The following is a 27,525-nucleotide window of genomic DNA, read 5'->3' as shown; positions in this document are numbered from 1 at the left end:
GGCAGTCAGGCTTCCTGCGAGCCCAGCCTGGAGCCCAAGCACTGTCTGAGCCACTGGAGAGTCCGGTAGTGCTGGGGATGGTCCTGCTGGATCTGCTGGACGATGGCATCGATGGTCTGGAGCCGGTGGCGCAGTTTCTGGTGCTCATTTCTCCAGGCTTGCTCCGTGCGGCACAGGGGAGTGTACGTCCCTTCCTTCAGCGCCTGCAGGTGCTTCCGGCGAGTCTGGTAGGACACGATCTCCAAAAGGTTCTGAGGAAAGCAACAACAGAAATTGCTTTGACAGCAGGCCGCAGAGAGAAAAGCACTAAGAAAGGCAGGTGACTTTTGTCACCGGTACTGGAACCATCACATTCTGAAAGGGAAGGGCTTCTGAAGAGGGACAGGGCTATCAAGTCCCCCTTGTACCGGCAGAACAGCTGCTAACGGGTACAGCCAGAGAAGTGGTTAGGTTGGAAGAGACCTTTAAGATCATTGAGTCCAACCATGAACCTAACGCTGCCAAGTCCACCATTAAACCGTGTCCCTAAGCACCACATCTACACGTCAGCTAATAGAAAAAAAAAAAAAAATTAAATGTTCATCACAGAATTCCATAAACCAGAGAAATACCTGCATGCACAGGGCAACCCTCGCCAGGACAGAGTTTGACCAACTTACAACCTTTGCAGGAGGGCATTCAAGACCTTCAGCTGGCTCTCAAATCTGTGACATATGAGCAGCCAGAAAGCACTCACAGAGGAGAGCTGTGACCGGGTATTTTCAAGACACAAACCATGTCCTTCAGGCTGATGTCTCCAGGTGAATGCTGCCTCGCTAAGAGTACAACTGCAGCCCAAATTCAGGACCCCCATGAGCCCTCAAGGTGTGCTCAGTCAACTTAAAGTGCCGCTAAAATGCCAAGCACACTCAGTTCAGGATGGTGGCGAGACAGGGAGATGGGGAGCTGGCACCAGGAGAAAGCAGCCGGTCCCGTCGGGCTCGCGAGCTCCAGGGAGCGGAGCCGCTCACCCGTCGCTTCCTGTTCCGACGAGCTTCTGCGTCTGCATCGAGGCCGTCGCACTCAGCCCCCAGCCTGCGCAGTTCTCGCTGCTTTTCCGAGAAGGCGGCACCGAGGGACGCCTGGGCGCTCTCCAGCTCCAGGAGGGTTGCGTTGCAGTCCTGAATGTTCTGGCAAACGGAAGAGAAGGAAAGGGCAGAGTGTGGTTCTTCGTCCAGCTGCACTCCCAGCCATCTCCCCAGAACTCTCCTGTGGGGTTTTTTAAGGAGCCTCCAAAGCCTGTCCCGTCTGTGTCCCGACACCCCGCGTGTCTGCGCTCAGCCCACCCTGGTGCTCCTTACAGCCCCGGTGAACTCCTGCAGCCCTGCTCTGCTCGCTCACCTTCTGGGCTTTGCTGATCTTCTTTCTCAGCTCCTGTTTCTTGCAGTGGAAGACGCTCTTGGGGACAAGCTTCTTGTCTCTTTTGTTCTGACCCTCTCCACGAAGCGCTATCACCTCTCTGCGAGAAACAGATGCCTCCATATCACGAATCATCTTCTCCTGCTGCTTCATCAGCTGGCCATAGCGGACCTGCCGTGTGTCAAGATATGAAATAGGCTGAAAGTAACCAATGTTCACAAACGGCACCGAACCGATTCTGTGCGGCACATCCCCTCCACATAAACCAGACATACGTGACACGTGAGCGTTGGCAAGCCAAATTTGCTCTAAACCCAAACCCGGTTTGCCCTGTGTGGATCTAGAAAGCAAAGGGCTGGATTATCAACTCGTCTAAAGTAATCTTCAAAAGGTTTCACTGGAACTCCTTAGCAATAGGAAAAGCAGAAGAGTAAAGTAACCTGGGAACAAAAGGGAAGAGTTGCTTTGCCAGAAGACAGAAGGCTTCCCTAACCAGTGATTAAGATGATGCAATATTTAGTCATCAACATTCCTTTGCTTATAAATTGGGGTCACGGCATAAGGTGGCAAACATATTATGTTTTAAATAGATTTCTCAGGTGTCTCTAGACTCTGCTGCAGCCCATTACACGGCAGGCGCAAGGAAGGCACGAAGAGCACGCACGCTGGATGTATTTCATTCAGCCCAGCTGGAGGGTGTACGATTTCCAACATTGCTGTGGCCTGGCAATGCTGCTTCCCCAGCCCGTTTCTCATCTCCTGCCTTCAGCAACGCCGAAGCTGAATCCATCGTGTGCAGCTTCCCCTCCCCAGTGCTCCTCCCCCGGGGCTCACCTGCATCCTGTGAATCTCTGTTCTCATGGCGTGGAGCTCGCCGTGCCCTGACTCAGACTCCACCGCCGCACGCATCTCTCTCGTCAGCTGGATCTTCTTCTCCCACAGCAGGATTTGATGCCTTCAGTGACAGAAAGGGAAAGCGGCACCTTTGTCAGTGCCCGAGAGGACGCTCGCTCCCTGTGCACGCGTGGCAGCACGCTCCCGAGCTCAGTCCTGAACATGGAGCTGAAGGTGCAGCAGAACCTGAGGGTTTGCACGTGGGACACGTAAAAGGGCAGCCAGGAGCAGCGTGGAACCAGACAGGGAGCTCCGCCATCCACAACGTGGCACGGTGGTGGCACGGTGACTAACAACAAGCGTGCCCAGGCTGCCGGGGGCTGGTGGACCCCAGTGAGCTGCCCAGCGCAGCACGCTCGCTCCGAGTGACTGGCGGAGGAGAGCGCAGGCAGAGTCACCCCATACAGATCTCAGCAACGTCCAGCACGAGCCTGCTGGAACTGTTAAAGCCGACATCCTCACGGCTCTCGCTGCTTGCAGAGACAGCTAAAGCACCTTTCAGCTTCTGCGCCCCAAAATCCATGAAACTCCTTTCATCTTCTCCGAGAAGGACAGAAGCACATTTGCTGTTGCTGGTTCAGTTCGATGAGCAGAGAGGAAAGGTGACATGGACACCTACATTCAAAGAGGGTGGCACAAAGCAAGAACCTCTCTGGTACCTACTCTGCTTCCACCAGGCTGTTTAGGAGTCTTTCCTTCTCCTCAGTCAGCTGACTGTGCTTCTCCTGCATCTCAACCGACTCTTTCTCTGCTGCCTAGGTTTGGGAAGCATAACATTGTCAGACAACACAACGTGGTCAGACTAAGAAAGATTTACACGGTCACTGTCTGCCTCCGATCTGCATGGGAGGCTGAGACCTGGAAATGAGATGTCTGTACCTTGAGAGAGTGCACAAACTCGTTCTCGGTGATCGTGTTGCCATATTGCAGCTCCTCGAAGCTGCTGCTGTTCTTGTGGATCAACACATTCAGCTTTATCAAGTCATTGGACATGTTCCTCATGTGACGTTCGATGTCTTTCTGCTCTTTTGTTTCCTGCTGAATTTCATCTACAGGTGAACAGAAAAAAAAAAAAAAAAAAGTCTTAAAATTCCCACAAGCAGCAGGTGGAACACAGGCAAGGCGTGACAGACTGCCATCAGACCAGACAACGCTGCCTGCAGAGCCACCTGCGTCCCACGTACCCAGCCAAACCGTTTTTCCACAAGCCCAAAACCCAAATACGGTTTTGAAGGAGACTGCTGTGGAAAAGAGCTGGTTTGAGCCAAGGGAAGCGCCATCGTGGTGGGGACATTTACCCACCAACTACTTGCAAACGTTATTTAAGAAGTGTAGCACGTGACACGGCCACTTCGGTTCGGTTGTGCCCGTTAAGGCAGCGGGATCAGTCGGGACAGGGAATAACGCCAGGCAGAGCAGCAGAGGTGCCTGGCTCGTAGCCCCAGAGCAGTGCTGGGGCCGCCTGCGTTACTGCTCACACGGACGTAGGAGCACGGCGCATTCTCTGGTGAAGGTCTGGCTCACCCGTCCGTAAGCCCTCGCTCCCTTTTTCCTCCATTCACAGCTGAACGTTTTAAAAAGAGTTGGGGAATGACCTACTTTCCCTGCGCACTTTCTTCTGCTGCATTACTGTGATCCGTTTCTTTAACGTGTCCAGGGAGGCTACTTGTTCCTCCCGTTGGTGTGTTAACTTGACCAGCTCTTGCTGCTGATTGAGCCAGTGCTTTTGTAGCGTCATCACCTCAGAGTGATATTCTTCTATCTGCTTGGACAGCTTGTTGATCTCCATTTCCAGTGGCCCCAGTTCTTGACCCTGGATGAGGGCAAGGTTGGGGATTAATCAGGCAGAAGCTGCTGAAGCACTTTTTGCAGAAGGCCGGTCCAGCTGCTGAGATGCCTACCGAATACTTCCGCTATACTGTTACTTCCTTTGTGCCTCTATTTCCCAGGAGCTGGATGGGACCAATCATTCCTGACCTCACGGGAACAAATGCAAGGGAATCCCGAACAGCTCTCAGGCTCTGGGGCGAGAGGGGCCTCCTAAGCTCCTACAACAGGCACACCTGGGTGTCCAAGAGTCTGCCACAGCACTCATTCTTGCATTGGGCTCTATAAAGGTCTTGCAGCTCACGGTGCCAGGGGCAGACCTGGGTATCTATCAGCTGAATGGGGCCAAGCACCAAGTGATCTACATCACCCCGCCTGCTCCATTCGCCCCTTGTCAGGATTTGCAGGTTTTCTGATGAGACCCTAGTTACTCCCAGGGTATTGATGTCATTCAACGTTTTCATCAGGCACAGACAACTCCCTGCAGAAATCTGTGCTGGGCACACCCTCATTTCACAATTCCCTCATGCCAGCTCCTCCCCCCCGTGCACTAAGAGCTGTTTGACAGACGTAAGCATTTACATTAACTAGTGCAGCTTTTAAACCTCTATACTGATGCCTGAAAGTTTTAACTACTCAGCACTTACACAGTTACATTTATCAGGGGCACCTGTGGTCACCACAAAGAATAAAATCAAGCCTGGGACTGAAATGGGAATGTACATACCCCCTGCCGCGCAAGAATCTTCTCCAACCTCTTGTTGTACTGGCTGAGCGCCGCTTGCCTGTTCTCGGTCAGGAGACTGCACCTTGCAATCTCGCTTTCCCTGCAGCTGATCAGGTCACGGGTATTTTTCACTTCCTTGTCCAGCTGACAAAGTGTGTTTTGGAGAACTGTCAGCCTGCAGCTGGTATGAGTTGCATTCAGAATAACCTGGGCCACATCATTCTCAACCTTGGAAAAATGCAGCTCCTAGGAACGCCAACAGACAGAAAACAAATTACTGTCACCAGCAGCAGCCCACTGATTTGGAACGCCCGCTTCCCGAGGCACAGGAGTCAGGGGATTTAGATTCTCCTCCCAGGTCTGTGCCACAAGCTGCGAGCCAGCCACTTACCCGCTCTGTACCTTTGTTTCTCCATCTCCTGACGGAGATACCAACATTTACCTCTGCCATAAGGCTGCTGAAGAGCATGAAGGAGCCCAAACATCCCAAAGCCTTTAAGAGGCCGCGCTCATCACCTCTGCAGTTACCTGCCCTGCCTGGGTGTCTCCAGCTGCCCGGCTCACCGGAGCAGGACATTCTCCACCACACCCGACAAACACGTCCCTCACCGAACCACCACCGCAGCAGCCAGAAAGGCGGGTGCCTGTTGAGCGCAGCGCGAATGCAGCCGGGTGACTTCTGCTGCCCCCGCGCCGCCAGCGGCCACGACTCTCTGGCTACATCCAGCCGTGCACCGCAGGTGCTGATGGGAGACAACGCGAGTGTCCGCTTGTTGGTGTGCCTGTGGGAAGGGGGCGGGGGGCCCCTCTCTCACAACGGAAGCCAGCCCTGGAACTCTTCCTCTTGCTCAAGATAATGCCCCCGATTTAAAAATCCCAGGGCCAGGCTGAAGTAACCCGCAGAAATACAGAGGTGTGGGTGCCTTGTTAGTGCCAGCCCACACAACTCAACACCACAAACACTACGCTGGATCTTCTCGTTTTTCTATCTGTTCCAGTTACACACTCCCAAAGAGAGCAACTGATCGTGCCACAAAGAACTGTGGGTCTGGTTCGATTGCTCCTTGGGCTGTAATCCTCACTCAGGAACGAGAGCAGGCCTGTATCGCATTCCATGATGCCGGACAGAGATACAGGTTAGTTCAAAGTGGAGTACAGCAGTACTACATATCCACTGTCTTCCTCCAATACATAAGAACTGGTACTACTTTATGGTAAAAACTCACAGAATTCATCGTTCTGTCCCGTTTTTTAAGTAAAGAAAGAACAGTACATTATGTGTCAAGGCCTTTTTGGCCAAACCCTCTCGCGTACACCAGAATCCTGCACTAAGAGCACTGGAAGAACCAAACTGAAGTCACAAACTCAGCAGACCTTCAACTGCAGATCTGAAAAGCAGAACGAAGGCGCGGACGAAACACACTTGAGAAACACCGCTCAGGGCGGTTTCCTTCCCCCGCCCTCCCAAACGGAAGAGATAACATACCAGGTCTGTTTTTCTCCTACGGAGCTTTGCAGCCAGCTGCGAGAAGTGCTTTGTGGCTTTGCTGGACACCATCTGGTCCTGAAGCTTTGCCATGATCTCGTTCTCCATCTGCACTTTGGCATCAGTTCCTTTCTCTATGTCCTTACTGATGGACAGCAACTGATTCAGACAAGCAGCTTGATCCTAAACGCAGGAAAGACAGGAGACAGGGTCACTACAACTGTTTGGGGAAGGGGATTAAACATCTGTGTCTGATTTGAAAGGTTCTTCTTCCAAGTAACTCTCCTCACCATCCTGGTCCTGTTGAGGGCCTGCTCTGTCTCGTGGAGAACGCGAGCGTAGGTGCCAGATTCCACCTTCAAGGCCTCCTGCCTGGAAAGGCACTGGGCAATCAGCTTCTTTGTCATGTTGGCATCGTTCTGTGAACGGCTCAGGATGGCGACAAGCAACTCATTCTTCTCCTCCTCCTTCCTGATTGACTTCCTACAGCCATGGATGTCCGTTTCTAGGGACTTGAGGTCATGTCTGTACTTGCTGGAGAGGCAAAGAGGATGGAAAATCACCACAGGGGTAGACTCACGCGCTGAACAGTCATCTACAAATTCCTCTTTTCAAACACGCTACTGCAGCGACAACAGACCAAGGAGGAAGATCTTTACAAAGGCCACCCTGCTGTGACAGTGCAGAGTCATCAGAAGATGGATGGAGACAGAAGACTGAAAAGCAAACGTACGTAGGAAAATTAATTCCCGCTTTCAGTCCTGTCTCCACCCCCCACTCTTACCAGGATGCCACCATCAAAGCACATTGCAGGGAATCAGCCAGGCTGACTCCAGAGCAAATAAGCGCTTCCTTTGGCAACAACAGGACATTTTTCCTGATGATTTCTGAAGGCATCACAAAACCCTAACTGAGAGCGACAGGTAATATCCCTCTTGAAGTCTAGCTCTTTGGATTGAGAGATGTTGCAAAGGTGAAGGAACTCTTCTAAAGGACTAAAATATGAACAGAAAAACTCTAAACAGCTTTAAAAACCCCACACATTTTGGGGGAGGGTTGTGTTTTGGATACAGAATAGTGACGAAGAACTGTGCTTCCTATCCTTTAACCTTACTACGTGCTTCAGAGCAGCAAACTTGTTCTGCTTGACATATCCTGCACGCGCAGCAATAAACTGGAGACGCACTGCCCCTTTCAGCATCCCTCCCGTCCAACCCGTGTGAGGCCTCTCCTGGGACTGTTCTCAGATACCGTACCTCAGCAGCGCTTGGGTGGCGATATAGGCCTCATCTCTCTGCTTCATTCCCGCCAAGCTGCTATTCCAGTGGTTCATCAGTCGCTTTTTCTCCATGTTAATAGCCTGAACCTCCATACAAGCCTGGGGGAGAGAGGATTTGTAGACAGGATAAATCTATACTAGGCTGGGAAACCAAATTCACGTTACAATGCCTTTTTTTGGTGTGTGTTCATAATACGCTGGGCAGGAACAGCTTCAGCTAACGTGCCTCTGGTTTATGGTCACCCCCGACCACAGAGCATAGGTCTGCAAGGAAAAAAATGCAGAGAGGGTGGGGGAGGAAGTGATTTATAGGCAATTCTTGAGGACAAAGGGAAAGACAAAACAAACCAAAACAAAAAAGTCTTCATTCCTCCAAACAGGAACTGATCATACAACTCTGTCCTACACTGTAGCTACCACGTGAGCATGAGCCAACGGGGTCGGTCCTTCCATAGGGAAATATTAACCAGAAGCAAAAAAAAAGCATTCTCCTACCTCATTTGCTGCTTGCCGAGTTACTTTTGCGTCCTCTGCCTGAGCCACAAACTGAGCTTCGAACAGAGCAATCTGTTCCTGCAGCTCGTAGGCTTTCCGGGTCAAGCGGTCTACCAGAAGATCCTAGAGAGGCAGAGCCAAACAGCTCAGGATGAGTAACATAATCTCAGGCTTAACCAACTAAATTCTACAGCAATAACTTGGGCTGAAAATGAATTCAGTTAGCTTTGATTCCTACTGAAACTCTTCCATTCCTATCCAAACGACTCCTGAATGCAGCAGTGACAATTTTCAAGAGAACAAAACCTTCTTTGCTGGTTTTTATCGTTCCACCCACAGTAGGAAATTGGTCCTTCAGATCTGAAGCAGCATTCACCCCTGCCAGCATGGGTTACATTGCGCCACCTCTCCAGCAGCTGGGAATCTTGATAATTTATGGTTTAAAATCCTTTGTTAAAAACCATCTAAACCCATTCCATCTCAACCGTTTGCCCGCAATTCTGCATCAACAGTAATTAGTTGGTGTCCTGCTGCAAGCAGGAGGCAGCAGAGGGAGCTCCAGCACACCGACCGCTCAGTTAACCTTCCAAGTTCGCTCTTCCTTGGGACTCAGAGCAATTCTCCAGACTTCAACATACGATACTTCTTTGCTAAATATCTTTCTGCCCCCACACCCCCGTTGCCTGCGTGAAGAGTGATCACTACTGATTACTACTTCCTATTATAAGGCTCATAAAAAAATTCTGTTCAGTACATGCCACTATCTTGGTGGTGGGGATTCTTCTCATTTTCAATTATTTGGGGAAAATATCCCCACGCACCTTCCATGGTGTCTGTATATTCACTACAGCCTTCCTTCTGCCAAGGCAGCACGTCCTCCGAGACTCACCGCTAGCTGTCACCTGAATTCATTTATTTATTTGAAAGAAGAGAGTTTTACTTGATACCTGTTTTTTCTTTTCCACGTCAGCTTGGGCCTTCTCCAGCTCAGCCCTCTTTGTCGACCGTTTCGTTAGTAAAATATTATGGTGCGTATGGTCCGTGTTCTGCACGTAGAAGAGGTGCAAGGCCAAGTTTTCAACCTGGGTCTGCATTGCAGAGACTGGGGAGGCAGGGGGAAAAATATTTACAGAAAAGTATGTTTGTAAGACACACTTTAAACAGAGGTAAAAGGGAAAGAAACACAGAAACACCCAAAGCCAAATTCGCACACTGACCAGCCAAATCAGCCCCCCTGAAATGTGAATTTGCATCGGCTTTGGAGTACAGCTCCACAAGCACAGCTAATATCTTGGTAAGCAATTCATTGCTTCCCAGCACTCAGAAGCCCAGGAGATCAAAGAAGGGGCGGCCTCAGGAGGCTGTGACTCCACTCCTCTGCCCCAAAACAGAACTGTCTCTTTCTCAGTCTGTTGAACGCTTCTCTATTTTTTTCAGCAACCTGCCAAACCTTTCTAGGCAGTTTATCCTACGCTGAGCTACCCTCGCCATCACAGTTGTTTTCCTGTCCCCTACCCACAGGCCTGCAGCACAACCAGCATGAGTCAAGTCCATTTCTTTGGCTGGGACGGGTTCCCACACGGATGGCACTCTCAGGCTCCCGCGTGCCCCTCACGACCCACGACCTTTGCGATCTCGTCACACCCTTACAGAGACACAGGCAAACGTAACAGAGCGACAGCATCTTCCTCCTTCTAAGTCACAGAGCAGCCCATCTGCCCGGAACAGTTTTAGTCCTAAAGACCTTCTTAGAAGTACAAGGTAGCCACACGGTCTTAGAAACAACCAGGAATACCTGTGAAAGGTTTCAGCGAGTGCCTTATTCCTGATCAATGTTACTGTATTTTTCAATCCAATGCTTGACTTGGATTCAAATAAATCCCTTTCTCCACACAGTACTAGAGCCAGGAAACCCGGCAAGGGCTGCCTCGGTCACCTTTCTGGCGTTCATCGTGTGTGTTCTGACACATTTGCTTGTAAGTAAGCCTGAGGCCCTCCAGCTCCTCCTCCAGCTGCTGACGTGCTGCGGCCACCTGAGAACGGCGGTCGTGGCTCTTCTCCAGTTCCAGCTGCAGGCGGGCCAGCTGCTGCTGCGCTCCGTAAAGAACCAGCCCAAGCTCTTCCCTCTCTGCTTGCCCCTTCTTCGCTGCTGCCCTCTGCAAACACAAGAGGAAACCAGTTACCTGGCTTCAGCTCGGGCAGGGGTGGGCTGCTGCGGGAAGGCAAAGTAAGAATGCCACGTACCAGTTCCTGAAGCTCTAGGCTCACTTTTTCCATCTGCTTAGTGAGGTGACTCTTCAGGGCAGCCTGGAATCTTCTCATCAGAGGCTGTCAAGAAGTATGACATTGATACAAGTCAACTTGTACTTGTGTAAAGAAATTATGAAGAAACCTTACTGCTGCCCCCGCTGTTAAATAACACAGCGTATTTTCTGCCACAGACCCTTGCATTCTTCCTTTAGCTACGCTCACTGTAACGAGTGAGAGGAGTTACATAGTGGGTATTTGTTGACAGCAGAAAGCCACTACTGAGGATATCTGAAAGTCAGAAACACATCAGAAGAGCTGCCTCTGAGAGCCCATCCGCTCGCTCTTGCTGACAGTACTTCTCTTTCAGGAGCACTGAGGAGTATCAGATTTACCCACTACACGGCTCCCTCCTGAGCCTCCCGTTTGGGGTTAACCCTGAGGGAGCAGACACGCTCAGGAGTCAGTACTGCTGCAAAAGCCTGTTTTAAACACGTGGTTTCAGCCTATGGCTGAGCCGCTGCTGACAATCTACCTTGTGTATTTCATACAAATAAAAACAGCAGGTCTGCGAAGAAGAACGACAAGATTGGAGGACTTCTCACATGTTCTAGATCCAAGACAACCAGCTCTGTTTCTTCTACGGTTTCTTCACTTCTTCCACTCATTTCGTGCCCCTCAGCTCCACGCTGCTGGCATGCCTGTTCCCGCCTTTGGTCACCATGCTCACTGGTGAGCTGATCCAACTGCTCAAAGGCAGTCTCTGAGCAGAGAGAAATGGGTTCTCCAATGTCACCTGGACCCCACCCCCCAAGAAAAAAAAAAAAAAAAAAAAAGAGAAGAAAAAGACAAAGAAAATGCTTAGATTTTAAAGCGTTGTGCCTCCAGTTGGACTAACAATGACGAGAAAGGGAGAAAACTAGAAACTGTGCTTGACGGGTGGTATGGAGTGTTGTACTGTTAGCAAGGGACTGAAGGATACCTGACTCTGTGCAGCTGTTCCGCTCCGCTGACCACGCAGACACCTGCTGAGGAGCTCCTGAAGGAAGGGGAGGGTTTTCTCTCTCGGTTACTGGCTGCTCCATGTCACCCAACGCAGGAGGACAACTGTCTAATTCGACTTTGTCCAAGAAAGTCTCAGGGGATTTTTTCTGAAACGTAAAATCCACCACCTGAAACAGCTTTTCAGTCTGCCCTGACAATCTGCTTCTTTCTGTCATCACGAGACAAGAACGATGCAGACACAGAATCGGCAAGAGGGCCTTGTTCTAAACTCAGCCCACAGATACACTGGCAAAGCTGTGCCTCTGCCGATTCAAAAACCACCTTTACCCACATGCAGCACGACAGAGGAACCTCTCCAGCTCTGTCACAGCTTTTGTAGACTTTGTGCCTGACCAGTTAGCTTCTCTCTGTTCAGTTCTGGTCGGGTTTGTGTTGGCAGCAACAAAACCGCCCCAGGAGAATTTGAAGTTACAAATACCGGCCATGCCTTCTGTGAATAAGATTGTGTGTGTTATTAGTGTCTCACCTCTGCAGAACTAACAAACAGCTCTGTAGCTCCTCTTTCTGCTGCTGGAAATGTCTCTTTTTGGTCCTGCAGAGGAACGGACCCTTCTTCTTCACTGTCGCTCCCATTCTCCGCCTCTACTGCCTAGCACACACACAGGCAAAAAGCAGAATAGCAGCGTTACAGCAGGTTGTGCATTTGGTTTAATGCTCATGCTACGGTGCTGTAACAACTGCTTTTTGTCATGGGAGTTTAATTTTGAAGTTTAATCTCGTTCACAAAAACAGTCACCCAGGCAGCATGAAGACGGTAAAGATCCTGACAAAAATTCTACACACCACTTTTAATTTCAGATGTGTCTCTGGCTCATGTCTATTTTTTAAAAAAATGCCCTTAGGGATTTTAGTCCTCCAGCTGGTGCTACACGTAGCCAAACTATTATCTTCTTTTTAAAGAGACGCTGTTTTATCCCGTACCATCATTTGCCAAATTCAAATATCGTGCAGTACCAACAGACAAAAAAAACTTAGCACCACCAACCTCGAACACAGCCCCCGTACGTGTGTCTGTGAGATGGGGGCAACCTCCCGTTTAACATGCCTACAGCCATCTGGGAGCTGAGTGAGAAGCACATGCTTCAGGACGCTGCTGACACACAGAACTACAACTACATTTAACTTGGTTTTTTTAATAGGCAGGGCAAGACTTCAACAACCGCTCCCTTGTTTTACTTCTCCCTATCGAAACTGCTTCCACGAAGCCATCACTCTGCAAGGAGAGCGTAGGAACATCATGCTGCCCCGCGAACGTTCTGAAGGAAATCACCTCCATAGCAAGAGGCGACGGAACTCGGACGATATCCCGCGCAGCGGAGCCGGATTCCACCCCAGAGCCCTCTGCTGCGCCACCGGCGGCCTCCTCCATATTGCTGGGCTGGGGATGGCCTGTGCCTGCAACCAGAGCGGAGGGAAGAGTGAGAACCAGCCCGGCTCCCCGGGGCCCGCCAGCTGCAGGCCGCCGCGGGGCTGGGCACGGGCACCCGCGGGGCCGGGGAGGCCGGGCGGCCGAGGGCCGGGCGGTTCAAGGCCCGGCCGCGGCCCAGCCCCGCACTCACCCGCCGCCGTCTGCGCCATGTTCCCGTGTTCCCGTTGCCAGGCGACGCAGCAACACCCGGTCACGTGAGCGCTCCGGGCCGCACCACCTCAGCCCGTGGAGGCGGGGGGGGGGGGGGGGGACGCGGGCCGCACCACCTCGGCTCGTGGAGATGGGGGGGGCTGTGGGGGGGGCGCTCGGCCCGCACTACCTCAGCCCGCCGGGCCCGGGGGGGGCCCGCGGCGTCCCGGCCGCCCTGGCGGCGCCAGCCCCGGTGCGGGGCAGCAGGTAACGGCGCCGAGGGCTGGAGTCCGGGCGGGGGGAGCTGCGGGGACGAGGCACCCGGGACGCTGCCCAGCACCCCGGGGATGCATCCATTTTCTTTTATCCCGCTCTTTGTCTTCCCTTCCCACCGGAGCCCCGAGGCGCTCGGTGTGCTGCCGGCTGGGGGCTGGCGGAATGCGAAAGAGTTCATTTTAACTTTATTTTCTGCTGTTCTGGGCTGGCTCCCTAAAGCTTGGGGTGTATTTAGGATTGCCTTCCTTTTGGGGAGGGGGTCCTCTCTCAAATTGCCCCAGTATCTACCTCTTCCTTTGCTGTTATCAGCAGAGACATGAAGGTGGATGGTCGGTGTAATAAGTAACATATTGTGCTTTGTTCATTAAACCTGTATGGGAAGGTATGGATGGAAGATTTATGTGCCCGCAAGGCTTGATAGCCCAACCGAAGGACATCCGGCAAAGTAAACAGGACCCGCAGCTGAGGGGGTTGAGTAATCACATTCTTGCACAAGTTCACCCACAGGGCAACGAGGAAGACCTTCAGCCTTCATCCTTACGACCACCAGGAGGCAGAGAAAGACCCCCCAGCAACAGAAGGAACATGCGCAGAGTATCGCCCTGATTGTGACATCGCGAATGCAGGAAATGAGACTGTATATAATGTGCTTACACGAGGCGGGAAGGCGCGAGCCGTTGGCGGAGCGCAGACTCCCCGGCCGCCCAGCGCTGCCTTTGCTCTTGTTCGCTTGCTAATATAATAAAATTCGCATTGGATTTTGACACTTTAAATTGTCCGTGTCTCTACTTATCACAAACAGAATGAGTTAAAAAATTTCAACAAAACAAGGGACAAAGTCTGAAATACAAATTACTGGGATAAACCTATGTTAAGGCAGGTTTATTAAATGCAGTTATTCTGTCACAGAACAGATTGACAGAACAGTCGAGGTTGGAAGGAACTTCTGGAGACCATCTAGTCCAACCTCCCTGCTCAAAGCCTATGACCTCGTCTAGTCTTTCAGTTGGCTTTGGATTTTTTTATTTGACTCCAGTTTCTACACAAAGGTATTCTGACAAGTGTTCAAGCCATCCAATCACAGTTAACCTTAAGCCCAACAACAAAGAAGCAAAAGAAAAGGTAAGTGAAGGTAGTTTTTCTTCAAGGCAATAAATACTATTAAACATCACCAATTAACATGTGTACGCCCTGCAACTGAAGCATCCTGAATTGACAATAATTATAGCAGTGAGTCTAAAGTTTTACAATACTTACTTCAGAAAAACAATTCCAAATCTAAGACTTTGCAGCTGTTTAGTTTAATATCCACCTACACCTGTTCTTTTACTCATTTTATTGACTCTATCAGCCTGTCAGGGCTCTACATTTTTCAGAATGCAAGATGTATATAGATATGGTCCTACTTTCTATCTCAATGAACAGTGACACAGTAAAGTACTCGGACATTTCCGATCATCACTCCAAGCTGGGCTAAAAACTGGCTGGATGGCCAAGCACAGAGAGTGGTGGTGAAGGGAGTTCAATCCAGCTGGTGGCCGGTCACAAGGGGTGTCCCCCAGGGCTCAGCATTGGGACCGCTCTGGTGTCACATCTTGATGGATGAGCTGGATGAGGGGATTGAGTGCTCCCGCAGGGAGCTTGCAGATGACACCACGTTGGGTGGGAGTGTCGATCTGCTGGAGGGCAGGGAAGCTCTACAGAGGGATCTGGACAGGCTGGATCGCTGGGCCAAGGCCAGTTCCACGAGTTGCAACAAGGTCAAGTGCCGGGTCCTGCACTTCGGCCACAACAACCCCCAGCAGCGCTACACGCTGGGGAGTTGTGGCTGGGAAGCTGCCCGGCAGAGAGGGACCTGGGGGTGCTGGTCGACAGGCAGCTGAACGTGAGCCGGCAGTGTGCCCAGGTGGGCAAGGCGGACAACAGCATCCTGGCCTGTGTCAGCCATGGGGTGGCCAGCAGGAGCAGGGAGGTGATCGTGCCCCTGTACTGGGCACTGGTGAGGCCGCCCCTCAAATGCTGGGTGCGGTTTTGGGCCCCTCAGGACAAGACAGACACGGAGGTGCTGGAGCGTGTCCAGAGAAGGGCAGCAAAGCTGGTGAGGGCTCTGGAGAGCAGGTCTGATGGGGAGCAGCTGAGGGAGCTGGGGTGGTTTAGTCTGGAGAAGAGGAGGCTGAGGGGAGACCTTACTGCTCTCTGCAACTGCCTGAAAGGAGGCTGGAGTGAGGTGGGGTCGGTCTCTTGTCCCAAGTGACAAGCCATAGGACAAGAGGAAATGTCCTCAAGTTGTGCCAGGGGAGGTTTAGGTTGGACATGAGGAAAATTTTCTTTACTGAAAGAGTGGTCAGACATTGGAACAGGCTGCCCAGGGAGGTGGTGGAGTCACCATCCCTGGAGGTGTTCAAAGATGCACCCATGTGGTGCTCAGGGTCCTGGTTTAGTGGCGGGCTTGGTAGTGTTAGGATAACGGTTGGACCTGATGATCTTAAAGGTCTTTTCCAACCAAAATGATTCTTCTATGTTGCGCCAGGGAGGTTTAGATTGGGTATCAGGATAAATTTCTTTACCGAAAGGGTTATCAAGCATTGGGACAGGCTTCCGAGGGAAGTGGTGGAGTCACCAGCCTTGGAGGTGTTCAAAATCGTGTTGATGTAGTGCTTCTAGACATGGTTTAGTGCGCATGGTGGTGTTAGGTCAACGGTTGGACTTGATGATCTTAGAGGTCTACTCCAGCCTAATGATTCCATGATTCTATGATCACTACTGGCACAGTTTTAAGAATGGGTCAGTTCATACCTCAGAGCTATTGTTTTAAGCTCTCTGACAGCTCAAGCAGACAGTGTGTTACTGGATTGACTTGGTTTTGGTGTTGAATGTTTCCTGGCAACTACAACTACAGAACTGGTTCTCATTTGAAAACAAAATCAAAAACACAGGTCTACCTCTGTTCCCAAGATACTTTCTTTTATGTCCCCTGGGATTGCTGCTATTATTCTAAGAAGTTTGGCTTTACACAAAATCCTGCTTAAATTGAAGATGGCAAGGAACAGCATGTATTACACAAATCTGCACACAAAGTTCCACCAACAGAACTTCATTGATTCAGGTTGTGAAAATTTATGGCTACTGATCACCATGTTCAGAAAAAGGAATCAAATAGCTACACAAGTTCACTACAAATATTTCAAATCTTACTGTATTAAGCCTTTGAGTGGAATGGATCATCAAAAGCAACAGGACTGCTTAAAGAATGGAAGAGAACTTGCATTTCCAATGCACTGAGAAAAAAAATAATAACCACCATCATCATCATTTAGTCGGATCAAAGTAAGTCCTCGCTTTTTATCTGTTATCTGTTTAAAGGCTCCATATTTAATAACAGAGCTTTAATAAAGAACAGAGGACTTCCCACATTTAAGATACCCAGAGGACTTCCTTAAGCTCCTCAGTACAACCTGACACCTGAAATAACAACATCCAAACAAAACACAGACATCTCACTGCGTTACTCAAAGGTCCATGGGGACTAAGGGTTTCTGTACAAAAGCCGGGGTAGTACAGATCTGGAAAAAACCAAAAACCGTAAAGCACACTGGAGACTTTTTGGACTAAATAGTCGCCAAAGGAAGGTGCAATGGAGAGGGGATAAAACTAAACAAAATACAATCCGTTTAACTCCCAGGACACTGTACACTTTGTAAGTGAACAGGACAAAGTCTCCTTATCACAGTAACAGGTAAAACTTGGGGATAACACTATAGATTAGCCATGAGAGGTAGTTTTATGCATTTTATGCATATGAATATAACTTTTGATGAAGCTATTACAAAGTAAACATTTGAAGCCAGTTTATTCCCTACTAGTTGGTTTTCTGTAGTGGTTTTATTGCTTTTTACCCAAGGGCTTACAGAAATAAGCATTAATTAGGTCTTTTTTTTTCCGCTGATGGCAGAATACACACATGGTAATCTGCCCAAACCATTGTTTTCCCATGCTACAGCTACTGGCATAGTAGAAGCTAGCCCTAAAAGAAAAAAAGAGAGGACTAGAAGCTACTGAATATATTTTCCTGTTCATTGTCAGAGAAGTGATTGTCTCGATCTCTTTCAAAACAGACTTTGCTTTATACCCGTGTGTTTAGATACCCTTGCAGCTGGTTACCCTATGGAGAACTCCAAAGATTAACAACCAAATCTGAAGACCCAGGTGAACCTTGTAAAACACCATTCAGTGATTCTGCACCTTCCATACTGGTTTTGTTCAGCCATGTGCCTCTAGTGGTATATTCTACTTTTTGTAGTGAGATGCTCTAAGAGCTTTTACCGGCACATTATGTCAGCTTACGTGCCCCGTCATGACAAGCTTGAGTAAGGAATGCACTTGAACGCCAAGCTATGACTTTTCCTAAAGTCACTGGACGTGACCAGATCCGAAAGCACGCAGGGTGTTAACGTCAACGGTGTGATACACTTTGCAACAGCCCTACTGCTCATTGCTTAGTGAAGACACACCTCAAAAGAGCACTTAAGTCTTCCTCAGAAACTATCACTGACATTTCCAAGAACTGAAAAGACAGGCTGTCTTTCTGAAGCCGTGCAACAACTTCATGCTAATCATCCAGTGTCAGGAGACAGATCAACAAGTTGTACAAGTTCAGAAGTACACTGACAAATCATACCTCCAAGTTTTTTGTCCCCGAGGTCGGTTGGAGAGTTATCGCTGCACTGAACTCACAGTCCACAAAGATCACTAACTAGTAAAATGTTTTGGGGCTGTTGAACTATAAAGTTGCAACTGTCTCTCACTCAAAATAAAAAGGTTGTCAGGACGCACTCAGTTTTGTAAAGCAGTCAGAGTACTACTTAACTAGAGGCTCTAGTTTGAGACTGGAAAACTCTCTGAACACCAGTATCACAGAACACAACTATTCCCGTTCTCGTGTTTCAGATTTGGAAGTATTTGCATTTTATTTCCAGTACTAATGGCATCACTTTTGTTCTAGCCAGTTTTATTATTTTGCTGTCCTGGCTCCCGGTCCTTTTGAGAGAAAGGTTTCATTCAATCCTTTGAACAATAACGATGAGGTTACTAACAATGAGTTTAAGAAAGAACTGACACACACAAACTTGTTCAGGCATCCAGAACAAAAGAACCTGGAAGTGTTGAGAGCAAAGTTCAGGACGATGAAGAAAAGGATCTATTTTTCATTTGTAATTAGACCAAGAAGGGAAAATGCTATAAAGTAGATTCAAATCATTCAGATCAGATTACCAGTGCAGCACTGTGCCAAATTATAAATTAGGACTTTACTTCATTTGACATTTTTATCGATATTAGAAGCATTTTCCAAAGCCTCAGTAGAAATTGATGGAAAAACCAAAATCTGAACTCTCACACCCTAACCATCAGACTGCTCTTCAGTCAACACTTACTCTTCCCGTGGTCATTCCAACACTTGGGACAACTGAAATAAACAGACTGTAACCAGGAATAAAAATCTGTGCTTTAAAAGTATTTTGCATAGTTAAGGCCAACACTTGACTGATTATTGCAAGTCCTGGCCAATTAACTTGAGTATATCAAAAGTAAAATAAACACAAAGTGCATTGAGAGCAAAGCACAAACCAACAGGAACTTCTCACACAGGTGACCGCCACAGCATAGTATTAATAGCGATGGCTGGGGCTGGGACAACCACCTGAAAACCTCCTATTGACGGAAAGTAAGACTAAGGCTTGTGCAACTCTACAGAGAAGCTGGCCATTCAAATCCCTGGGGCTCTAGCCCTTTAAGAGACAAAGAATTCCTTTATTTCTAGGAAAAGCAGAAAAGAATTGCCATTGAAACCACCAGAAGACCTTGAGATCTAAAACCACAGGTCAGGCTATTTATTTTGTCGTGGCTTTGGTCAGAAACTCATTCATCAGTGTCACCGGGGTGTTTCTGCACTGTCCTGTTCTAAAATGAATGCTCCAGCAAACTTCATATTCATTTCTTCAGAAAAAAAACCCAAACCAAAACAAAACCCAACCTTTAAGAGAAAACCCCACTATATTTCTAGCTCTTTGATGACAAAGGCAGACTTCCAAATAAGAATCATTTCAACCCTGTGCCTGTAGAAAAATTGTTCCTCTGCCTCCTCTGTTGCTATTCAGAGATTTCTAAGCAGCTACGAGTCCCGACCAGACAAACGTAACAAATTCAAACACTCCTGGCAGAGGCCTGTTTATTATTTTCCAATATGACTGTCTGCCAAGTTTCCCTGTCCAGGGTTTGGCTTGGCTTTGTTTGGCGCTTTTTTTAAAAAAAAAAAAAAAGAACTGTGTGAGCTAAGCTGTGTCAGGGACTCTCCTTCCAACAGTTCTTGCAGAAAGTGGAAGTGCACCAGCACGTATGCAGACTTGTATCTGAATACGGTTCAAAACCATTACAAGACACAGCACAGTCAAAACTTTAGTCTTCAAAAACCAAAATGCTATGCTGTGAGTCTTGGAAATCATTTACCAGTACAGAATACTCAAAGTTGTTCTTAACACATGATAAAAAAAGCATAAACTTTAACGAAATCAAGCTGAAATTGATGAACACAGACATCTTTGGCTCCCCTCAAAATACAACCTTTTAATAACACCTTTGGTTTGATGACTTTTCAATGCAATTCTACAGCGCCTGTTTCCAGCCTATTGCCCATCAGTTTAGCTGTACAAATCTGCACACAGCGTTACAGCACAAAGGCACAGATCTGGTGAGGGTTTCTTAGAAGCACTGCTGCGCACTGTTATCTTAAATGATGGTCTTGTGATTAAGGCACCTAAAGGCAAGAAAAGGAGGACGAACCCCCCTTCAAACCCCTCGCGACCCTGTACAGGTCATCCAATCCCTCGCTCTATATTCCACATCTAAAATACCAAATTAAGAATTGCTCAAATATTTTAAATTTTTTAAAATCATTTGCTAACTGCATATGTGGCACTCGGACACAAATGCAGTCAGGCAGTCTGTATGTGCGATAAACACTGAAAACAATTTCTTTGCAGGAGTAGAATTAAAAGCAAGAAAATAATCAAGAGCCTTTGCAAAGGTTCTGCACACAATTCTCAGCTTTCAATCTGAACACAGTCTGGAAAGGCCAACGTGAAGGAATCATCCTCTGGCGAGAGTTTAATCCAATCTCAAATAACTCCAGTAAAAGCACCCAACAACAGAGATATTGCTTAAAAGGGCAGTGGTTTGACACGGCAAGCCTTTTGATTACTCTTGCTATTAGGAGGTTTTCAGGTCTTGAGGTACAAAACTCTGTTCAGGACATGAACTGGGGAGTTGTGGGGGAGACAAAACCCTGAAGTTATGACTGCATGAACAACAGCACTCACTTCAAAGTTACCATCCTGAAGAACTAAAAACTTAAGCCCATACACGACTCACAAATGAGACCGTGGGTTCTGCTGCTTCTCTCCTACAAATAAGTAACTCTCCTTGACAATTATGCATTAGAAAAATGCAGGGCTCCAATTATTGTTTCTAACTAAAAACATTTGTAGCGTATTTCTAGGAAAAAAGGATTAAGGGTGGAACTCCTGGAGGCAGCCAGACACACACTGATTTTATAGGAATTGTGATCATTCCATACTTTTGAAAAACCACGTTCTCGATGTTATGGAGCCACACCAGGCAGATCATCTCCTGACAAACTTCCTTGCACCCAACGGAAGGATTGCCCCTTGAAATTTGAATCATGTCTCAACTATTAAGAAACTGTCTTAAAACAAAAAGATAGATCTAATACATGATTTCCTACAACAACGGCAAGCTAACAAAAATATTTAAAGGTGACATTTTTGACACATTCATCCTGTTATTGTGGCTGCTACTGGTCAATAGCCAGGGATCAAGGTCTCTGTTAACACAGACAACTCCAGAACATAATCCTCACATGAATACACTACCTCTAGTGCTAGCAGTACCCTGGTTTGAGGAGCTGAAACAGCAGAATTCCTCTGCAGAGCTTCAGTGTGTGCAGCATTTCAGGACACACAACTGGTAGAAAATCCCCTGCCCTTCTTTAGTTACTCATCGCAGCATCCACAGGCAGCTCACAAAATACTCTGAAACAGTAAACTACTTTCAGCTCCAGAACAGCTCAAACCTCCATTAGTGCTAACAAAGAACTCAGTCATTTGAGGACAACAGACTGAGTCGACCTCCTGAAGAAAAAACCCGAACCAAAACACCCCCCAGCCCTCCTCAGCTCAGCAAATAAATCGCATCAGGCTTTCCCCTCTGCTTCCCCCTGCCCCACAATTCTAAGTGACTTTCTAGTCTAAAGGCACTCACAAATAGCCACACCGTGCCTTTGCCCAAACAAGCCCAATGAAATCAGACAGCTTCAGAAAGCAACATTTATGCCGTGTGACGGCTGCTGCATCAAACCCTCGCACTAGGAAACTCCTGTTCACTATTGCACACCACGAAACATCTAGGATTATTAACGAAACATAAAAGAAAAATAATGCAAGCTACTGGATTTGAAAACTCAGCCATCCACCTTCGAGGAAGGTGCAGATTCAACTGTATGACCAAGCTTCCAGTTTCAACTGATGGCTGCTGCAAAGCAGCTGTAAAAACGGCCAAAGTTTTGATCTACTCAGTTTTAAGCATTACTTGTGCTTCTCCTGACCCTTCTACACCAAATTATCTATCTTCAGATAATAAAAGCATTACGCTGCAATCTTAGTCGCCAAGGTTTCTCCTAAACCAACTTCTTACTAAAGGGTCTTTGGCCAACGCCACTCTGATCTACTGTTACTTTTCCATCACCATTTTATCTCCACAATTTTATTGTCAAATGTATAAGCTTCGGCCTCTCGCCGTCAATGTTCTGCTATCAAAATACCAAGTCCCTGGTCATGAGGGTACTACAAGTAAAAAAATGGAACCGCTCAACCTTTAGAAACTACAGAATTCAAACATCCAGTGAAATTAAATGGTTTACTACGAGACAGATGACTATTGACAGAAACCAGATTATTAATAAAATTAAAATATCGCATTGCTAGTGGTTTCCACAAGAGAATGACATTCTGAAAAAGCCGAAGACTATCTTGGAAAGAATCAGATGTTGCTAAGGTTTTCTTTCAACAACTCAAGCTCCCACAAAACAAGTAAGGTATTTATGGAAGCAACTGAAGAACATGACAAACAAACAGGCTACAGAAAGCCCCCTGAGCCTAAAGAAGAGATGATCAGTTGAAGAAGTGACCTGTTTCTCACTGTGTTTGTGTTTTGTTCTGTTTTTTAAATCTGCCACATAGGCACCTAGATTAGGCAGCTCCACCAAGCTTTCTCCGCCAGCAAAAGTATTTTCTTGTGCACGCATCACCCTGCAGTCAGGCTTGAAGTCTGGCTGGTTTTAGTTTATTTCTGCTGATACACGGGGAAGATGAACACTAGATATCTGGAATTCATTTTATTTACATTTTCACATCCCTTAACCTAAATATAACCACCTAAATTTTCACGAAAGCAGGCAACACAAAACGTGCTCACAAACTGCACAGTGCTCACGAGAACACTGTAGTTCTCCACTATGTTCAACAACTCTTGGACACTTCTCAGACAGGGGGACTTTGTTCTCCTTCTCTCCCACTGCACAGAGCAATCAACCTCACCTAACACTTCATCTACTTCCACAAGTCTGGAGATAAGAAATTCCAGGGGATGAGTCAGCCCCGTGAACCAAAGCAAGCGAAACCAAAAGGGAGCACCTTGGATCACTGGTCCCTGTTGTTGCAACTCCCATGTCAGTATTTTCTGCAGCCCTGGCTCTCAGCACTCTCTTCCTCCAGCCACCCCCACCCTCCCCCCCACCTCACCTCACATGCTCTGCATCTCCCTTTCCACTCCCAGCCTTCCTTTCAACACATCCTCCCCTCCTCCTGTTTGTCCACTCGGGCAATCCCTCCTACAAAATCCCACTTCAAAATGACGACTAACAATATTGCCATGCCATCTGTTTTCGTAACATATCACTCTTCCTACACCTTTTAACTCCTCCTTTTATAGAGAACAGAATTCTTTTGGAGTGAGGACTATCCACCATCACACTGTCTAAAACAACTCGTTTCTGTTCTTAAGTCTTTCATCTTTAGTATAGCCGTGGTTAAAAACGACTATGTATTTCCTTGATTAGGTTTCCAACTGCTGGCATAAGAACACAAGCTCACCAAAACCTGACATGCTGGCACAACCTCTAAATGCTTAGCAGAGCTTTAGTCTGTTCTTCCCACCTATCCTATGGTGGGTGGTTTTGTTGGTGGGTTTTGGGGGTGTTTCAAGCACCAGACTCAAACCAGAAATCTAGACTGTAAAGGTACTAAATCCATCTCTGCATGGGCATTGCAGGTTCACAAACATACATGTGAATGCACAAATTCCTTAAGAAGCATCCACTAAAAAAGAACATAATAAAGAATGACCTGAATTACCATGGCAAGTTAAATTACTTTATGCACAACATATGCCACTCTTCTGAAGTAAAGAAAACATGGGACAATTTAAAACTGTATTTCTGGTACAGAACACCTTCTTAGTCAAATGACGACTTATATTCAGTTATTTTAGATCATTCCTGTGTTTTCTGTTCAGGTAATACATACCATCAAAAATCAGAAAATACAGACCCAGGATTTATCACTTTTACTTTAGTCATACCCAAGATATTTGCATAGACGTTTTCTAAAAGCTACAGAACAAGCCTTGCTGTAATCAGAAATGAAATGCAGCGCGTACACGTTCACCCCAGAGGACGACATGTTAAAAAAAGGAAGAGGTAACAACAAAACACACCCTGGAGAGCTCTAAACCAGATTTGGCTGTTATGCAGCGGAGAGAGAAATGAAACTGAAGTGAGGAGAAGCAGCCTTGTGGTAATGCAACACAGAGGCCAGTCACTAGTGGTGCTCCAGAGGTCAATACTGAGGCCAATATTGCTGAACACCTTCATTAACGGCCTGGACAGCGAACAGGTGTACCCTCAGCAGGTCTGCAGATGATAACATTTGGAGGAGTGCCTTACACACCAGAGGGTTGTGCTGACATTCAGCAGGACCTCGGCAGGCCGGAGAAACGGGCAGAGAGGAATCTCCTGAAGCCCTACAAGGGGAAATGCAAAGTCCTCACGCGGGGAGGAATAACCCCGTCCCTCACTGCGGGCTGGAGGCAGACTGTCTGGAAAGCAGCTCTGCAGAACAGGACCCGGGGTCCTGGGTGAAGCAGCCAGCAACGCGCCTCGGCCACAAAGGCGGCCAACAGTGTCCCGGGCTGCATTAGGAAGAGCACCAGCAGGTCGGGGGACGTGACCCTTTTCCTCTGCTCAGCACTGGTGAGACACATCTGGAGTGCTGGGCCCAGGTCTAGGCTCCCCAGTACAAGGCAAACACGGACATACTGGAGCCCGATGAAGGGCTTGGAGCATCGGACATACAAGGGAAGGCTGTGTGAGCCAGGATTTTGTAGCCTCAAGAAGGACGGGGGGTGGCGGGAAAGAATCTTATTGATGCGTATAAAAACCTGATGGGAAGCAGTAAAAAAGAGTGGGTCTGACTCACCCAAGTGGTGCCCAGTGAACGGACAAGAGGCAACAGGCACAACTGGAAACACAAGAAACTTAAAAAGGAAGTTTTGGGTGGGTTTGGTTTCTTTCTTTCATGGTTTCCCCCCCCTCCCTTGCTGTTTGTTTTGTTTTTCTGTGAGGGTGGTCAAACACTGGAACTTACCCAGACAGGTTGTGGCGTTTCCATCCCTGGAGCTGGTCTAGGTGACCCTGATGGAAGCAGGGCGCTTGGACTAACTAAACGATCTCTAGAGGTCCCTTCCAACCTGAACATTAATCTGAGGGTAAAAAACCCACTTCTGTGGTAGGAAACAGAGGAACAGATAATACTCACAGCCGAACTGGGTTGGTTTTCCTGCTACTGTTTACACCTAACAGTAAAGATGATTAAGCCTCAGTACTACAAAGCTAATTCAAACAGCCTAAAAGTCAAAATAGTTGATACCAAGTATTTATAAAACCAGCTTTATTTTACCTCAATGTAAGAAACTGCCAGACAACCTCAGGCTCTACAGTTTTTAATAATGAATAGTTACTCATGCATTGCATAAATATTATTACATCATATCTCGTATGTATGCAAAATCAGAACTACAATAAAATAGGTTCCTCTGTTTCAATATTGCATCAATTAACCCACTCATCCACTTAATTTGGAGCTGTAGATGCATCAGGTCACAACAGCTTTAACATCTCACATGCCTCTGTGTCTAAACAGGGAACAGACAGACCATTCTAAATACAAAAAAACCCAACCCACCACCAACAAAAACCCCAACAAAAAAACCTGCTCTACCATAATAACTGGGTGAGAGGGAAAGATACCATTACTGTGCTTTTCTATTATGTTTTTGTCCTGCCTAACATCTAACGTACATATCAACACCTCACTTTCAAGATGTAAGTCAATAAAACACGCAGAAATACCTTCATCCCCAAGGTCGGCATTACACAACGTGAGTATAAAATGGATCACAACAAGGACGCTGAACACGGCTCACATCTCAAAGAACACGGCTTTTTTTCCAACTCGGTAATTAATGCATGAGTAAACTACAATAAGTATTACATTCATTTTCCTAAATATTAAACCCATTAGAAATTTGTTCTGATGGTCAGAAACACACTTGAGACACGGGAAGACTGTAACCCTGAGCCCATGGAGAAGGGGCAACGAAGAAGTGGGATGTGACATGAGGAAGTCTCGGGGGCAACACGGGCCAGGGGTTAGGACGTTCCCTTCTGCAGCGCAGCACCAGTGCCCGCCGTTGTAGGCAGTTTGTACCACGCTAGCGTAGGACCACCATAAAACCCCCACTTTGCAAGTCCTGCACAAGTCTCCCTTGTGACTACGCCCAGAGGTTTCCCCTCGCACGCTCACCCCTTCGCCACCCGCCCCGCAGGAACACACCTCCTGCTGTGCCGCCTCCACCCCCGTGCCCACAGACTGACCTCCCAGGTGACAACCCAGGAATCATTTACAGCCACATGAAACATCTGAATTCGAATTACTTCACATCTCCAGCTTCTGACTAGCAGCACGAAATTCAGTGGCTTTAATTGTGAAACAACCTTTCCTAATTCTAAGCTGCTGAAATAGGCTGCTGAGTCAGCACCGTATAAAAACTTAAGTCTTACGCTAAAGGGGGAGATGAAAACACAAGAATTTGTGCCCCCCTGTGCTGCACAGTAATCCCACCCCGAAATTCCACTCCCCGTGGCTGAGCGTATGCTGTATCCTAACAGACCCCAGCCTGGCACGAGCAAACCTGTCCCCACGGCATTCCAGAAGTCTGGGCAGAGACCAACTGCTGCTCCTGGCCCTGGCAACTCGGACCCGGGGGTCTCCCTCTTCACCACCTGATGCTGCCCTTGGCAAGCAAGCCCTGGTTTGAACACCTCCCCAGCAACCCACCAGCACAACTGGTCTTGTACCAGACAGCTGCCCTTTTTCCTGACAGAAGCAAGGGGCTCGAGGAACTGGAAGACCAGCAGCCAATTATCTTTCCTAATCACAAAACAACCCTGCAGACCCTTACTTCAGCTGATGGCAAACTCCTTCCGTTCACAGCTCAGTCCTTGCACAGTCCTCACCATCCTCCAGGAAACTGGGTGGGCCTGGAAATAACTGGGTTCTCTGGACATACACACACTCTTCACCTTGAAGGTGTACTGATAGCTACACCCACAAGGTACCCCAGGGGTCACAGCATACAGGCCTGTTCTTCTGCCAGAATAAAACACACAGCGCATACCTAGAAACCTGTACCGTGAACTCTGATCTGAGAATCAGAGCTTTTAAAATCCCCAGTTGCTGACACTGCTGAACTGGTAAAGCACGGTAGAGGTCTAAAGCTTTTCCAAGAAACTTCTCTGCCTACGTTGTATTTACGTGCACAGGCTACAGGTGCTTAGAGGTTCTTATTCGTGAGTGCCTAAATTTTAAACAAACCTTCTGAAGCACAGCAAGTTCTCCACTACTTCAGGGTTCTTTGTTTTCGAGGAGACTCTTTCACACTTTGAATCAGCCTGTCTCTAGCTAGATGAAGCTAGCCATTTCCCTCTCCCTTCAATGCCAAAAAAAGCTTGTTTCATGACCCCCCAAGATGGAGGTGTTTGTTAACTGACCTGCTCCCGTCTCTCCAATCCCACACGTGGGACC

The 27,525-nt window shown here is 47.9% G+C and overlaps 1 protein-coding gene across 1 annotated transcript; it reads right to left on the bottom strand.

The window, feature by feature from the left end:
- LOC147412591 (coiled-coil domain-containing protein 40-like) lies at positions 1-27,525 on the bottom strand. The gene is made up of 19 exons (XM_086481201.1): positions 27,492-27,525; positions 12,689-12,813; positions 11,336-11,504; positions 10,959-11,149; positions 10,351-10,434; positions 10,043-10,262; positions 9,054-9,208; positions 8,107-8,229; positions 7,589-7,710; positions 6,623-6,866; positions 6,333-6,515; positions 4,847-5,092; positions 3,892-4,105; positions 3,172-3,341; positions 2,956-3,047; positions 2,233-2,353; positions 1,381-1,569; positions 1,011-1,169; positions 1-251 (listed from the first exon to the last, which is right to left on the bottom strand). The coding sequence occupies exons 2-19, from the start codon at positions 12,785-12,787 to the stop codon at positions 6-8; spliced, it is 3,027 nt and encodes a 1,008-aa protein (XP_086337327.1). The 5' UTR covers positions 12,788-12,813; positions 27,492-27,525; the 3' UTR covers positions 1-5.

The sequence above is a fragment of the Leptosomus discolor genome, unplaced genomic scaffold (assembly GCF_034619465.1).
Source record: "Leptosomus discolor isolate bLepDis1 unplaced genomic scaffold, bLepDis1.hap2 HAP2_SCAFFOLD_74, whole genome shotgun sequence".
In the NCBI taxonomy this organism is placed as follows: Eukaryota; Metazoa; Chordata; class Aves; order Leptosomiformes; family Leptosomidae; genus Leptosomus; species Leptosomus discolor.
This window is presented reverse-complemented; position numbering and strand designations above follow the sequence as displayed.

Excerpts from the sequence above, each read along its gene's own strand:
- LOC147412591 (XM_086481201.1), bottom strand. The coding sequence starts at position 12,787 with ATGGAGGAGGCCGCCGGTGGCGCAGCAGAGGGCTCTGGGGTGGAATCC. Across the intron at positions 6,516-6,622 it reads CCCTCAACAGGACCAGGATG|GATCAAGCTGCTTGTCTGAA; the intron begins GTGAGGAGAGTT and ends TCCTGCGTTTAG. Across the intron at positions 4,106-4,846 it reads AGATTCTTGCGCGGCAGGGG|GGTCAAGAACTGGGGCCACT; the intron begins GTATGTACATTC and ends GCCCTCATCCAG.